Here is a 14,207-nt window from a genome sequence, read left to right as displayed (position 1 = left end):
GACGAACCTAGCTTAAAGCTCTCCTCACTAGGTTTGCAAGCCTGCACATCCTCACTAGGTGCACTAAATAGAACCCCAGAAGATTGACCCTGAATGAGTCGATCATCTGGTAAGTATAGATGTATACTTAGAGCCCAGTGTTGTTTTATTTTATTACGAAAATAAACAGCACCACTGAAGTCTTTGCAGACAGACTAACAATTGAATTGATATAGAACTTTTTTGGAGGTTGTCACTTCAGAAGAGAGATGCCACAATGGTAAGGCAATATACCAAAAGCTTGCTCACCCCCTGCTTGTGCTGTACCTATTCAGGGCTCTAGAGAATTTGGATAGTCCTGAAGAATCTGATTGATATCTTACCAGAGCATTAAATTCACTTCAGCAATGGTTTTAATTAAAGAAAAAAATTAATATCAGTCATGTTCCCTGGAGCTGGTGATGAATTGAGAAAGTGAACAAAACTAATTTCAATGAAAGAATAGACAAAACCATACTCTCATATCACAATGAAACAATATTTGAAGTTTTAGAGATTGCTTGACAATGTTGGTACAAATAATTATTCAATACCATGTAGCTCAAATTAAGGCTTTAGGCAAAACTTCTTCTCTTGTCTTGTCCAAATTCCAAAAGGAGCAATAAAGGTCCTGATCATGGACAACAATCATATATCTTGAGGTTGCCGTGGGCTCAAATGTTGTGTGAATAGAGATGGTTTCCTAAATCGGGGCCAAAATTACTACCAAATCAAAAGCATAAACAGCAATGCTTGCACAACATACAAGTCAGTGGAGGAACAGATGTTCAAAGAGTAATCAAATCTAGTGCTCTGGCCTTAACTCCTTTGAGAATCAGAAAAGATAGGCACCTTTGACATACGGTAGGATGTCTGGATGGAGAAGTTTCACCATCTTTTTTTAGGAATGCACTATCAAAGAGGATTGTCTGCACATGTTACACAGAAAACTGTGTTAACAGGATATTAAAGTTGCAAAATCAAGGCCTGAAAAATTAGTAAATTCCAGATTTGAGCTGCAACATTAATCTGTTCCTCTTGAGCATTAGGATAGTCTTTAATTACATGATCATGTGTTACTACTTTCTTTCCACTGGACCATGGAATCCTGGAAAATTTTAACACCTAAATTCTGAGGAGTAGCTGTTGAGCATCTGTGAACTGATTTTTTTCATGAAACTGTTGTAGGTTGCTCAAATTTGGACAGATTTTCAGATAACCAGACCAAAGACAATCCACCTGCTACGTGTTGAGTCCCTGCTCCAGAGTTATGGAGGCGGTACAGCTTCTCAAAGAGAAGGTCACCCGAGTATTTTAATACAAGACCTTGAAATGTCTGAATTGTCTGGCTGATATTTTCCAACGCCATTCAGCTTGGGGTGGATACTAGGCACAAAAAATTTAAACCAATATCATTAAAAATTGTCAAAATTATAAGCAATTGAAAATGGGGCCTTTATAATGAGAAATACCATGCAACTTTAATATGTGGTGCCTCTAATTAAGGTGCCAGTAGATAATGCTCACGAATATGTAGAATTGTTACTAAGTTTTGTAGGACTTATAACACTTGCACACTGCAAAATGGCTTCTTTACATGTAGCTGTTCACAAAGTATCCTTGGAAAATGTTTTTTACTCCTTAGGTTATTGTTATGACTGTTGAGGGACCCAAGTCACTTTGGCAATGTCTAGGCATAATCTTTCATTGCCTGTGCAATGCAAATATATGGAGATGTCTGTTGATTATATAAAAGCTTAGAGCCCTCCTCACATACTGGGCAAAATGATTCACCACTGCCAGTGTGACAGTTGCCTGGACCCCAACTGACCATTTGGCTTCAGAAGAGGCAGGAAGAAGCAGAGGTTGGGGTTCAACTCTAAGGGCAACCCTCTCCTACATTAGCTGAAAAGTTCCACTGCATGTAACCATCAGATTGATTCACTGCTCTATTGCCCTTTTCATGCAAAACTTTGGCATCCCAAAAGCAGATGGTAAATGGTGTGGAATGAAATCCAGTCCATTAACATCAATGTTAGCATTTCCATGGTAGTGACACAGGATGATGAGAGAGGTGATTGAGGTGATTGCGTCTGGGCAGCCTGTATCTCAGACCATATTATTTCTGGTGAGCTAAAGCTGAAACTGTCCACTAGCCCCGCACATACCTTTTGTTTATAGGTTAAATGTAACTTTGCATGATTAGTATCAGAGGGGTAGCCGTGTTAGTCTGGATCAGCATCTGAGGAAGTGAGTTAACTCACGAAAGCTCATGCTCTAAACTTTTCTGTTAGTCTATAAGGTGCCACAGGACCCTTCTTTGCATGATTAGTACAGGCATGTGACTCACATGGATGTAAACGGGAATTGAATGTATGGCTTGAGGGCAGGATGAGGCCTGGAGTTTCGATATATCAGATTTATAGAGATGTGAATTACTTTTGTCACAATCAGCATAGCCGTGTCTAACCTTGCTCCCTCCTTTCAGAGTGGTCATGTTAACGAGGCACTTTGGAAGATGCTAATGAGGCACTGACATGAATATGCAGCGCCTCATTAGCATAATAGCATCCGTGCGAGATTTGAAAGTATTGCTTTTGAATGCTGCCACCCATGTAGATGGGGGTCTTTTGAAAGGACCTTATAAGCATCTTCTGAAGTGCCTCATTAACATGCCCCCTCTGAAAGGAGCACATGTAGACACAGCTCGTGAAATAATCTTGGAGTACTGGCTCTTAAAACTACTCCCTTCTTTTCCTTTTCATCTGAAATCTTCAGTAAGAGCATTGCTAGTAGGTTATCAGTAAGTAACAATTCATGGAAAATAAAAAATGTTATTGTGCCCTAAGGGTTCATCAGCCTTAGTTTTTGAAATAATACTGTACTGAATGGGTGGGGGTACAAAGATTATAAAACACACTCCTCAAAAGAAAGAGTCCAGCGTTGCAGAATATACAGTGTGTTTCCAAAGCTAAACGTAGTTTCAGTCCAGCTTTCTTATCAAATAGGGACGGTGTTGTTCTGCTTCCAGACGTATATCACTGTCCAAAGAATATTAGTATGCATGCTGCTTATGACCTGTGCTATCCCAGGGCCTTTGTTTGGGCCTGAAAGGAAAACTTTTTATAGCCTAAGTTGAATTTTTGACAAAAGCTTCCAAACAAACAGATAGCAACCCCCTTTGCAGCTAATGGAGCGGGGCTGTCATAGCAAATAGCTCATTGGAAGCTGCGCATTTAGTTTAAATATTTTTTTTTTAATCACAGAAATGCCAGGTCTCAAAGGTATTGTGATGGCTAAGGTAGCACTGGAAGTGGGGAATAGAGAGCCAGTCAACCAGCAATTAATTTTTTAAGATATTTCTTTACTAAGGGATCTGTGAAAATAGGTGTGCCCAGATAATACCGGGCAGTGCTTTAGCACCTCGTATAAAGAACTTGATTCACCTACCAACATAACAAGGATGCGTGGGCACTAATTGCAAAACATCAGTTGAGAAGAGTGTTATGGCATGTCTATTCTGTGGTGGAGCTCATTGCTAGATTTTGCCACCCCAAAATAAATGGGAAGTGCTGACTTGAGTTTGTGGTGTTGCAAAGTAACATGGGAAAAGGATTGATTCAGCACATTGCATAGTTAGGCATGGCTTCCCCAGGAAGAGATAGCGTAGAGGGCACCCTCCTCTAAATCTACTAAGGAGTGCAGATCAGTGTTAAGTGACTATCCAAATGGTTCAGACTATGGAATTTCCATAGGAATTTCCATTTGTCTTTCTAGTTGAAAGAACTTTGAAGTCCTGGAAATAAAGGTTCATATTTTCATGTTTTTTCCTCCTGCCTTTTTTAGTTTTAAAAGAATACAGGGTCCTCTTGAGAATCGTTCAGTGCACAGTATGAAGGTAGCTTTATCTTTGCATACTTCTCTGCTCAATAATGGGGCTGGCTGGAAGGTGGTTTGGTGCTCTGCATAGTTCTTTCTCCACGTAGACTGTATTTGGCATGCCTGTGCACATTAAAACTCAAATCCTATGCATGCATACACAGATTGAATGGGGTCCTGGGAGATGGCCTAATTCAATGAAAATTTCCACTCAGTTTACATATGAGCACGGAGCTCATAGGACTTTGGTAGATAGTTTTACACTTAATGCTAGGTCACACCCTGATATCTTTATCAAGTCAAAAGCAATTTTTAAAAGGCCACTAAAAGACATTTGTGCTCAGAAGCATATAGGTTCGAAAACATCCATTGATATCTCCCTGTGAAATATTACTTTTCTACCATTTCCAAATGAGGTGCTAGAACTAGCGAGAAGGTTGCAAAACAATGTTTTAGCAGGAAAACAGCATTTCTTCCACTTTCTCTGCTTGAAAACGGCTCAACAATTTTTGCTGAAATCTCGGGGAAAATGTGCTCCCTGACTGACACCAAATGTATTACATGTCAGTAAGAAAGAGGAAAATTGAGAAAGCAGCAAGAAAATGACTCTTTCGAACATAAGTGCTGGGGCCATCTTAATATGGGTGTCACAGACTGCCTATAATACATTCCAACTATTTTTGATGTCGGCTGCAACGAATCTGTGCAGAGCCAAACTGTAATCAATTGGGTACCACCCACGCATGAAGGGCTACCCAAGCAAACCAGACTGCTGGACTGGGGGCAAAGTCCATATTTTTATACACATGACATTTAATTTACATAAGAGTTCTGGGGAGATTAGAGAATTAAAAATATAGGATCATGCCACTATGATTGTTATTTACTGGTGATTTGTATGCAGAAATATACTTACACTATGTTGCCTGTGCTTAGCTTATAGTATTAAAACTAGGGTAGATATAAGGCAAGCTTTCCCAAATTTATATACCTACATATCTTGCTACCTTTTGCCCGGGTCAACAACTACTAACCATGGTACCAAATATTATTACAGACTCATATTCAAGACCTTACTATTATCTTTTGCAGAGTCCCCAACATGGCCAAGATCTCAACATCACATATTTTATTTATGCCACACCTTAGACGTATTTTAAAAGAGTTTTAAACACTTATTGGTGAACATATATATTTTTAATGTTTTCATACTATTGCAATTAAAGACTTCTGCATCTAAAGCAGCCTTATTTTAAAATGAAAAATAAAAAAACAATGGAGCTCTGTAAGTTGTAACACTTACTGGTGCAATAATGGTGATAACGGTCCCAGGCAACTGCAGCAGAGGAGCTAATACTTGCCAGTGCTGTCACAAAGCCCTGAAATCCATGAATCTGGCAACCTTCAGAGCCATAGGGCCAATACCTGCAAAAAAAATAGGGAAACGCTTCCAAATGTAAGATAGGTGAAGGCATCTTTGAAAACTGAAATAATTTGGAAAACATAAAATATGTAATTGTTTTCCTATTTTGAAATTTGTAAATGCTATTGATATTGTGGTCATCATTAGACAGTCTATAGTCTCCAGTACTTATTACACAATGATGTCAGATATAATATATTTTTTCTCTGTATTGAAGATAGAAACCATCTCTTGCTGTGTTGGTGAATGCTGACATTGTGAGCAATCTACATATTCAATTATAGAACTATATATGATCTGAGTGGAAACTTGTCAATATATTAATTTAAGATGCTTTAGTAAAGTTTATACAAAAAAGATGGAAACCAGTAACAAAAGCTTAGTTGCAAAGTGAAAGGAAATGCCGTAGAACCTCCTGGAAGGGTAATTTGCTAATCGGTCACCCTCAAAGATTTTCAGAGAGCTAATGTTAATCTCAGTCTTTACCAGTCCTGTCTTTTCATGCTTGTACAGCTGTCTGTAGAGTTGAAGTCACCTGGTGATCTCCCTTGTTATATATGTGTATGATCACCAAAAACATAGTATATGATGTGTTCTACTAAAAGTTTCTAAATCCATGTTTAAGTACTCAAATGGCAGTGGCCTGAATTTCAGAGGTACTAAACAACTCAGATCCCATTTAAATTAATGAGAACTTCAGGTACAGAGCAGCTGTGAAAAGAGGCCCATTTTATTTAAGTACATAAACATGAATTTAAGAGCCTCCCTTCTGGTACACCAATTGCCCTCTGCTTGCAAATGAGACACTCAACTGGCCATCGAAGTAACAGTAATTATAGGCACAAAAATGTGTCTGCAATTATTTGTGCTCACAATTTATGGGTGCAGAAAGAATGCTCAGTTTTTGCAATTATAATTTTAAATATTGGGTATGCAGACTTTGCACAAGTTAAGAAGGGGTAAGCAACTGTGCTGGCTCAGGCAGCTCCATTCCACCACACCTGCAAAGCATGCATGGCTTGAAGGAGTAGCTTTAAAGGGGAGTAGGCCAGCTCAGTAAAGAGCAAACTGTGCAGTTTACCTGCCGTCTGAGTTCCTGGGAAGTAGTTCTGCAGGAACTACTGCGCCCTAGCACCTGATAGCCAAACACAGAAGGAAGCAGCTTAAGATTTGTAGAAGATCTGAAACTTTCCACTTAGCTGACATCTTTACCCATTGGAAAAGAGAGAATGGGTAGGAAGTAATCCAGGGAGGCACCGGTATAGCATGTTGGTAGTTCAGGGTGTACTAATCTACACTGGGCCCTGGATTGGAAGCTGGTAGGCAGGGTGCATCTGGGTTCCCCTACCAATACTTACAAGGTGAAGACAGGTGGACCCTGGTACAGGGAGTCTAGGGCAAGGAATGGCCTGAAGGGCAAGACCTCAAGGTCTCAAGAACTTGACCCTGACCCAGTCATCTAACTCACAGGGCAACTGTGTTATTGGGCCCACATACTATGAACGGTGGAAGTGAAACCTGTAACCTGGGCAGAGTACATGAGTGATAGAAAGGCCAGAGCATAACAGGATCAGAGAGGCTGTCATTTTCATTACTTTTATAAATATTGTATTACTGTATTGTGAAGTAAAATTAAAACATGAGCATAGTTTTTGAAAGAAATTAACAACTTACATTTTTATACGGTATTTAGATTTTAATTTTATTTTTAGGTGCCAAATCAGGGAAGTATCCCTATTGATGTCAATAAGATTTAAGTACATGCTTGAAATTAAATAGGTGCTTAGGGGCTGCTTGCAATAGAGATGGTCTTAAAAACACATTTAAGTGCCTTTCTGAACTGTGGACCTTATTGTGTCCATTTACTTTGTTAGCTTGCAAAGTTCATTAATACAGAGGGATAAATTATACCAAGGAATTCATGAAAACCTCCCTCAAATGCTGCAGTTAAAATATCCACATCTACATTTTTGTCTATTAAAATGAATTGCTTAATTTTAGTTTTACTAGATACAATATATGGAGGTAATGCCTTGTTGATATACAGTAGGACCCCATTTAGCTGATCTGACATTAACTGGCTCTTCATATTTACTGAACCACCAGGGCTGCGTCTACACTAGCAAGTTCTTTCAAAAGATTTTTCGAAAGGAGGGTGCTCTTTCAAAAGATCCAGCAGAGCGTTGACACACACAAAAAGTGTTCTTTCGAAAGTAAATCGAAAGTAAAGCTCACCACACATCCACACATGAAATGTGTTTTGCCGACAGACTGTTGACAAAACTCAGCGCTTCTGCTGACATCCTTCTGCCTCTCCCAGATGAGAAGGAGTGCCTTCATCAACAGATTCTGCCAACAAAAAAGTTGTATGGATGCTCTGCGTGGGCCTTCTGTTAACAGACAGGGCTTCCAAGACACTGGGCAGACCGGGCTGCTGTGCTGCCGGTTGGCTGTTTTGTCAAGAGAATGGCCAGGCAATCCAGCTGCTCTGTCAACACAGTGGATCGCTGTTTTGATCTGCTTAGGTGTATGGACGCAATCTGTCAACAGACATTTTGTTGGAAGATATCTTCCAACAGAAATGTCTGGCAACAGATGGCTCTAGTATCCCCACATGGTATTGATTCTGTTACATGTGGAAGGAAGGCTTAACATGGCATAACTGGTTTGAACCTCCATGCAAACATATTTGCATGAGTGACACTTTTGTTTTTAGCCATATTTTTGTGAGCAAAAATGCCCTCATACAAGTGTTCAGAGACAACATATAGACTGGTCACAAGTGACTTTGGGGTGAATTTGGAGGGTTTTTTAAAGGTCTGGTTTAATCAATGGTGAAGTTCTTTGGGTTTAGGTTATTACTTTCAGAGACCTGACTGGGAATGCTAAGAGCTACTCTAATTTGCATGGTGAAAACACTACGATATACAACCCCAAAGGTATTTAGACATCTTACTTCAGTGAGAATTTGGATTTTAAAAGTCTTTGTGAACCATGCTGTCAGAACAGAATCTAGTTTCATAGTTTTCTAGATAGACAAAGATGGTTAGATGGTGCAGTAAAAATATATTCATTTGATTGTTCTTTTAGGTTTAGAATTTTGTTTTTATGTAGTCCTCAAGTTTTTTTTCCCAAACAAATTACATAGAAAGAAAGAAAAGATGTAAATACCTCAGGAAGCTGGAAAAAGCAGCAATAAATGCATTGATGCAGATCCCACAATCAGCCAATGCAACACTGAGAACCAGGAAGTTGCTGGGAGTTCGGAGTTCTTTGATTTTACGAAAAGAAATGATTGTCAAGCCATTCAGACAGAACCCAAGCAGAGCTGAAAAACATCATCATTTTGGCTAGAATCAACTGAAATGGGAAACACAATGAAAACCACTGTTTTCTATAATGAGACAGAAATAGTTGCTATAAAATAAATACACAGTAGACAACTGGTGACTTATGAAGTATCTGCATAGTAGTCAACACAAATAAGCAACAAAAGGATTTTCAAAGGAAGAAGACATTGATGCCAACTCAAGCTGTGTCTCTAGCTGCACAATAGGATCATGGGCAGGATTGCTGATATGAAGCACAAACTATTTTCATACTCCTTCTTTAAAGACAGAATTTTTTACCAATCTCCACATAGCAATCCAGAAGAACTGAGGACAAAGGGACAGTTTTAGGGGGACCAGCCATCTTTGGGCTTGTCTATATGCTTAACATCAGATCTTCCATCACAACTATAACATGTCTTTTTTTATCTAACCATAAAAAATCCTCAGTTGTGTCGCAGTCAGAGTACATTGGGCTTCTCTCTAAGATCAACCCTGACGGAGCCCGAGTCAGCTTAGTCTTGTTTATGACCTCCTCAATGGGTTATGCATGGAAAGTAATAATCTACTTTTAAGATATCAGTGGGGAATATCAAAAGCAAGTTATTTGGTTTCCTAAGAGAGTGGCTTCAGGACAAACAAGACAAGCAGACCTATTAATTAGGGAGGATATGATAAATTTACGTTTGAAATCAATTCCTCGCAAAGCTTAAACCCAGGAGAAATCAAAGTGCTTTTTATTGCCCTCTCAGATCAGACCTTTTTTTTTAACAATGATATGGTTGTCTCCTGACTTGACGCTGCTTGGATTACATTTCAAATGCCCGATGCAACCAAATTCAATGGCAACTATACATAGTACACGTTTCTTTTTTTGACAAACAGAAACAGAACAGAACTTAAAACAGCTATGTGGATTAATACTTAAAAATCCTCATCACCTGATTCCCTAACATAGTAATCTTGCCCCAACATTCTCAATGGTGCCAACATGCGGACTGGAGATTTTTGCATCGTGAGCAGTCCTTGTCCTATTTTAATTGTCCTAATCAATGGTGGCATAAATGTACTAAAAGTAACCCTAGAATATTCTGCTGCAAATTATATCAGAAAAATATTTCTAAAAAGAAATACATGCACCACTTTTGTTTATTTGCTTATCTGTAACATTAGTCAGGGGGAGAGGATTTAAGTTTATCTGCATCCCTCATTTTTCCCCACAGCAACTTACCTTCCACCAACAGGGCAGTGCCAAAACCAACCATCTCTAACTCAGTGAAGCCTTCTGGGAGAGGGTATGAAGTAACCATATCTGCAGTAGTAACACTAACTAGCCCCAGCTTTACGTCTTGCTAGCAAATACTCGTCAGCTTTTTTCGTGCATCACAAATCCAAAGCACCTTTCTTCTTAAAAGGCTAGTTCTTGTCTGCATGCACACATTGTGTTAAGGGGAAAAAAAAAGCTTTGAGTTTTGAAACACTACAGTCCTGCCCAATTAGTGATGTGAATGAAAACAGACACATTCACCATCCTTTCTGCTAACTGGATTGGCAAACCACAGCACGAAAAAAAAAAAAAGGAAAAAAAAAGCTGCCTTCATTGCACTTACAACGACATCTTTGTAAAGACATTAACCCTTTCTTATTTAAAATTATTTAGCTTTATAATTGATTGTGCACATTTCAGTTGTGTCTGCAGGAAGACAATAACTGTAAAGTAGTACTCCAGTGCACTTTAGTCACCTGAGAAACAACCCAGAGCAGTGTATAAAAATATTGAGCTATCACACCTTCATGGAATCATAGGACTAGGCAGGACCTCAAGAGGTCATCTAACTCAGTCCCCTGCACACAAGGCAGGATTAAATATTATTTACAGTCCAAGATAGGTGTTTGTCTACAACCTCCCTGGACAATTTATTTCAATGCTTAACCACTCTGACAGTTTGGAAGCTTTTCCTAATGTTCAACATAAACAGCCTTTGCTACAATTTAAGCCCATTGTTTCTTATCCTTTTGTCAGAGGTTAAACAAAACAACTTTCCTCCCCCCTCTTTGTAAGAACCATTTATGTATTTCAAGACTGTTATCCTGTTCTTTCTGTCTTCTCCTAAACAAACCCAGTTTTTCAGTCTTCACTTATAGGTCATATTCTCTAGCTCTTTAATAATTTTTGTTGCTCTTTGGACTTTCTCCAATTTGTCTATCAGTAACAGAGAGAAAGCTGTGCTAGTCTATATACTATCAAAACAAAAAAAGCAGTGAAGTAGCACGTTAAAGACTAGCAAAATAGTTTATTAGGTGAGCTTTCGTGGGACAGACCCACTTGTTCAGACCATAGCCAGACCAGAACAGACTCAATATTTAAGGCATAGAGAACCCTATGGTTCTCTATGCCTTAAATATTGAGTGTATTCTGGTATGATGGTCTGAACTCTATGCCTTAAATATTGAGTCTGTTCTGGTATGGTTTTGGTCTGAAGAAGTGGGTCCGTCCCACGAAAGCTCACCTAATAAATTGTTTTGTTAGTCTTTAAAGTGCTACTTCACTGCTTTTTTGTTCCAATTTGTCTGTGTTTCCTGAAATGTGGTGCTCAGAACAGGACACAGTACTCCAGATGAGGCCTAATCAGCGTGGAGTAGAGTGAAGAATTACTTCCCGTGTCTTGCTTGCAATACACCTGCTTTTATATTCCAGAACAATATTTGCTTTTTTTTGCAACAGGGTTACACAGTTGATTTATATTTAGCTTGTGGTCCACTATGGTCCCCAGATCCCCTTCAGCAGTCTCCCCTTTTCAGTTGTGTTTAATCTAATAAACGTAACTCATATCAGGCCTTCATTTTTTAAAACCGCAGCATATGTGAAGATATATTTTCATAGAATTTGTATTTTTTGCACGTTTTAGTCCCCAGATGAATATCTCTGTGGATTATATGGAGTAATACATATATAGTCTCTCTGGATGGCTAAAATGAATTTGTAATGCAGTGGAGAGCTCTGATTGTCCTGCAGCATTTACTATGGTAAAAGACTTAGTGGTATATAGGTCAAAAGCGAAACCCTAGCTTGAAACCACAAAATGTGGATTCAACTGTAAGCAGTCTGTTAGATACATATGCATCTTCACTCACTGCTATGCCAGTGTTTTGACAGTTAAAACTACTAACTGTTTAACTGAACTACCACTATAACAGAATTAAGGTCTTAAATTACAATTGAAGAAAAATACATATAATAAATAGGGACAAGCAAGCGTTGATAAAATAAGTGCCAACCTAAGTATTTTCCCAGAATTTGAAAAAAAACATTTTTGAGTGGTCAGAAAATATTTCTTATTTTCATATATCCCTTCACTTCTTGTTTGAAATCAGACTCCAACACTTAATCCCTGGAATGTAAGCAGAAAAGACTGAGAAATTGCTGGCCAGAAGGGACTTGGCTTCTGAAACACCATGACAGAAGTACGATCAGAAAGCAAAAGGCTACCGTAGTCCAGAAGAAAAAGTGATGCATACTGTCTCCCATTGCAGATTACAAATAGCAGGAAGAATCCAGTCATAAGGAGGGGAATCTTGCTGAGGCAAGTGACAGCCATAGAAAAGATATAGGAGGGGTAAATATGGACTGCAGGCAGATGATTTAGAGGAAAATAGGAGAACAGAATGCTGAAGTCAGGGAGAATGGAAGGCCAGTCAGCAGGTAGTTAGGGGAAAGATATTTTCAATTTGGATAGATGTTGTGAAGTCATCTCTTGTAACAAGGATTCCATACTATCCCACTCAGCTGCCAAACCCTTTCTACACCCCCAGTTACCAGTGTCCCTACTTTACTGCTAGTTCTTGGCTTTCCAGTTCTGAGGAATTAATTCATACAGTGGTCCACAAAATCTAAAGTCAGCCTCGGCATGGGCCTCTTCTGGTCTATATCTCTCTTCAGTGAATGTTGCAGCAATGGACTCAGGCCTTTTTCTTTTAGCAGTGAAGGTCTCTTTTCTCTCTGTGCTCCAAGGATGGGCTCTTAAAGCACATAACTCTTCCGGCCAGTTTGTGTGGGCAGATATATTTCTGATTTGAAGGCTGTTCTCTCTTTGCCGGTACTTTTACCCCTCTCAGTACAGAGAATTGCCTTTGGAATACCAGGTCCTTTTTTTCCCTCCCTACATTCCTGAGGATAGGCTACAGAACACAGGTTCTGTCCTTCTTGATGGCACTCGCAGTAGGTCTCCTTGAATGCTGCCAGGACCTCAGACCCAGTGCATGGTTCTAGGAGGGAGATGAGAATGGAGCCCAAAAGTGAGAGGCCCACACAGCTGCATACTTTCCATGGGTTAGTGTTGGCTCTGACCAATGGCTAGCAGTCAGCATTTGAGGATGGCCACATGAATAGTCTCTGATAGACCTCCAAATACATATACATTAAGGTCGTTGCCTTAAATTTGGCTTTTGTTGACAAAACCCATGGAGTGTCTGCACAGTTAAAGCGCTCTGTTGGGAGTTTGTTGACAATCTCAGCTGTACTGTTGGCAGCATTATACCTCTCCCTGGTCAGGTCTAACACCTCTCTCGACAATGTTTTATCGACAGAGGGCCTGTGTAGACACTGCTGTCGACACTGGGGGCTTCCGGTTCCCTGGGCAGCCCTGTTGGCAGAGCTTCCAATCAGCTGTTCTGTTGAGAGAGGGCAGGGCAGTCCGGCTGCTCTCTGTCAGCAGAATGGATTGCTCTTTCAGTCTTCTTTTATGTGTAGACAATCTGTCGACAGAGGTATTGTTGAGGTTCCTCTGTCGACAGAGGCTACCCATGTAGACATAGCCTAAGAGTTTAATTATGGTGAGAGGAAGCTACATATGTTCTCACAAAAGCAGCCCATGGACCTTGGACCATCTTGGCTAAATTATGTTAGTTGAGTCTGTTCTACCAGGAGTCCAATTCTTAACAGTGTTCAAGGTTTCAAGCCTTATGCAGCTATATTTCTGTTTTCAACCAAAAGGCTGTTATTACTATTACACCAATTAGTTTGAATGTATTATAAGTTATAAGGCTAAATTTTGACTTCTCTGATTTTAAAATTCCCATCACATCAAACAAAACATGAATGCCAACTATTAGTTTGTTATCCTGAATCTGTTCAGTATCCCTTCTCTAAGGAAAATAAAATTAGCATCCCCTTTACCCACCGTTGATTTCTTCCTCAAAAGGCAAAATACAACCACCTGCTCTCTCAGTAATATCATTACATATACAGAAGAGTTCTGCTTTGCAAGCAACCTCCACCCTACTCATCCTCTTATTTTAATCAACAGAACTAATGATGATGCAGCCATAGAAACAAGCAATCTCGAAGTCTCTGTTGCTGTATTGGAAATACTTCTATTTGCTCAGATTTTGCATTGTTTCTCACAAACCCTGCTTTTGCTAGACTTTGAGAATAACAATGGAGAAAAGATCTGATTCCTTAACATGTCCGGGATCTTACCTTCAACCAGCAGGGCAGTACCAATGCCAAACACCTCTAATTCAGTGAAGCCTTCAGGCAAAGGATATGAAGTGACCAT

General features: G+C 39.5%; 1 protein-coding gene across 1 annotated transcript in view; it reads right to left on the bottom strand.

The window, feature by feature from the left end:
• RGR (retinal G protein coupled receptor) overlaps positions 1-14,207 on the bottom strand; it is a 28,785-nt gene extending 14,578 nt beyond the window's left edge. Inside the window, exons 1-3 of the mRNA XM_074999738.1 lie at positions 14,129-14,207; positions 8,492-8,648; positions 5,201-5,322 (exon numbers count right to left, since the gene is read on the bottom strand). Of these exons, the coding sequence (XP_074855839.1) occupies positions 5,201-5,322; positions 8,492-8,648; positions 14,129-14,207 (358 nt within the window). The remainder of the gene's footprint in view (positions 1-5,200; positions 5,323-8,491; positions 8,649-14,128) is intronic.

Source organism: Carettochelys insculpta, chromosome 7, assembly GCF_033958435.1.
Source record: "Carettochelys insculpta isolate YL-2023 chromosome 7, ASM3395843v1, whole genome shotgun sequence".
Classification (NCBI taxonomy): Eukaryota; Metazoa; Chordata; order Testudines; family Carettochelyidae; genus Carettochelys; species Carettochelys insculpta.
This window is presented reverse-complemented; position numbering and strand designations above follow the sequence as displayed.